General features: G+C 54.1%; 1 protein-coding gene across 1 annotated transcript; it reads left to right on the forward strand.

Moving 5' to 3' along the window:
* Positions 1-828: 828 nt before the first annotated feature.
* PTSG_06062 (uncharacterized protein) lies at positions 829-2,116 on the forward strand (the record flags this gene model as incomplete). Its single annotated transcript, XM_004992901.1, has 4 exons — positions 829-1,126; positions 1,538-1,610; positions 1,759-1,817; positions 2,036-2,116. Exons 1-4 carry the CDS (start codon positions 1,070-1,072, stop codon positions 2,114-2,116), a joined length of 270 nt encoding a protein of 89 aa, XP_004992958.1. The 5' UTR covers positions 829-1,069.
* Between the last annotated feature and the right edge of the window lie 140 nt (positions 2,117-2,256).

The raw sequence follows: 2,256 nt of genomic DNA on the forward strand, positions 1-2,256 counted from the left end.
CAACACACACACACACACACACACACACACACACACACACACACACACACACACACACACACACACACACGACCTTGGAGGATGTGTTCGAGCAGCCGCCGCTCCACGCGCAGCTTGATCTCGTAGCGACGGGGCTCATGCGGCGCAAGCGCGTCGATGGTCACTCCATCATGCAGGGATCCAAGGTTGCTGTCTTGAGAGGTGCGGGTGTCGGCCATCACGCACACAACCAAAATCTCCGCCGCGACGACAACGGCAACAACGACGGCGACGCCAAGAAGAACACGCGAATTCCCGCTTGTTGATCTGCGTTTCAGGTCACCACCACACCGCTCAGTGGCCCACGAAGAGACGACCACAGGCAAGGATGGAAGAAAGAGATCGAGGGCACGGAAAGCGGAGAGGAAACGGAAGGAAGACGGAAGGCGAAGAGTGCGTGTGGCAGTGCCGAGTGTGCAGGCGTGCTTGTGACAGCGCGTGTGCGAGTGCTTGTGCTCGCTGCTGGTGGTGCCTGTGGTGTCAAAAGCGAGCTATGGAACCGAGCACAGCTAAGGGTGGGCGCACAGGGGAGGAGGGTAGTGAAGCGAAGCGAAGTGATGAAGTGTGACTGCCTGCCACCAACGAAAAGGCAGCGTGAGCGAAGTAAGGAGAAGCTGAGTGAGCGAGCAGGTGGGGAGAGAGGAGAGAGCGGGTGCGGAGTGTGACAGATGACGCCGTGGTGGTTGAGTGTGTGTGTATTTGGAGAGGGCAGTTGTGCGTTTGCGTTGTGTGCGTCTGAGAAACCACAGGGACGACTTGCACAAAATGGAAAGATTTGGCTCATTTGGGCGCGTCAGCAAAAAACCACGTCAACGTCAGCATTCTGTTGCTCCCTCTTGCGCCAGGAGGAGAGAACGAAGGAAAGAGAACGAGCGAAAGGGAAAGAAGACGAACACGCCACACCACAACACACCACAACAAACCACACGAGCCAGCGACACAAGCCAGCGAGACAGGGAGGCCTGAAGTCCCACTCACAGCAAGCACAGCACGTACAAGCAAGCAAGCAACGCATAGCACAAACGAGGGCATGTCTTTCTTCCAGCGTGTTGCCTCCTGGCTGGCCAACGAGGCCATTACCGGCTCGGTGAGTGGTGTTGTGTTGTGTGTACGTGTTGTGTTGTGTTGTGTTGTGTTGTGTTGCGTGTGTGTGTGTGTGTGTGTGTGTGTGTGTGTGTGTGTGTGTGTGTGTGTGTGTACATGTGTGTGTAGTGTGTGTGTGTACATGTGTGTGTGTACATGTGTGTGTACATGTGTGTACATGTGTGGGTGTGTTGTGTATGTGGTTGTGTGTGTGTGTGTGGTTGTGTTGTGTACGTGTGTGTGTGTGTGTATGTGTGTGCGTGTGTCTGTGCCTGACTCTCCCCCTCTTTTTCCCCCTCTTTCCCCCTCCCGTTCTGCCTCCCTCTCCTCTGCCTCCCTCTTCCGCCCAACCTTTCTGTCTCTCACTGCTGCAAACACAACCATGTTACATTCCCACACAATTAATTGGCTGCAGCTTGCGCGGTCCAAGACATTCCAGCGGTTTGCACAGGTGTCTCACCAGCACGTGCAGAACATCTCCAGCCAAGGTGCGATGCCTTGTCGTATGACCTGATGTGCATGCGTGTCATATGCCTTGTTGTGCGTGCCTGATGCGGTTCATTTCATAATCATGGAGGCAGGCGCCTTTGCTGTCGCTCACGTAATGTGATATTGTTTGTCACGTCATGCATGCAGGTGTGCGTGCCGCGGAGAAGCTCAAGTCGAGCGAAGCCGCTCGCAACCTTTCCTCAGAGGTGTGTGTGTGTCTGTGTGTCTGTCTGTGTGTGCTGGTGTGTGTATTTACCTGTGTTTTCACCTGCGTGAATGTAATCTTGTACCTGTACGTGTGCTTATTGCCTGCGTGTATGTATGGCCTGCGTGTGTTACGTGTTGTTGTTGCTGGTCGCTTGTTCCTGCAAAATACGCTCATCGCTGCCGTTGCCGCTGCTGCCACACTGTTGCGCGCTCGCAGGCAAATCAGAAGTTTGGTCAGGTGCGAACATTCAGCCAAAGCTTCCTCCGCAACATCAAGGAGGTATGCGCTTATGCTTAAGAGAGAGAGAGAGAGAGAGAGAGTGTGTGTGTGTGTGTGTGTGTGTGTGTGTGTGTGTGTGCCTTTACTGTGTTGAGTAATGCATCCCACGTGCCGCGAGTAACAGGGGCGCTTATGTGTGTGGTTGTTTTTTTTTTTTT

This window comes from Salpingoeca rosetta, assembly GCF_000188695.1.
Source record: "Salpingoeca rosetta unplaced genomic scaffold supercont1.15, whole genome shotgun sequence".
Classification (NCBI taxonomy): domain Eukaryota; class Choanoflagellata; order Craspedida; family Salpingoecidae; genus Salpingoeca; species Salpingoeca rosetta.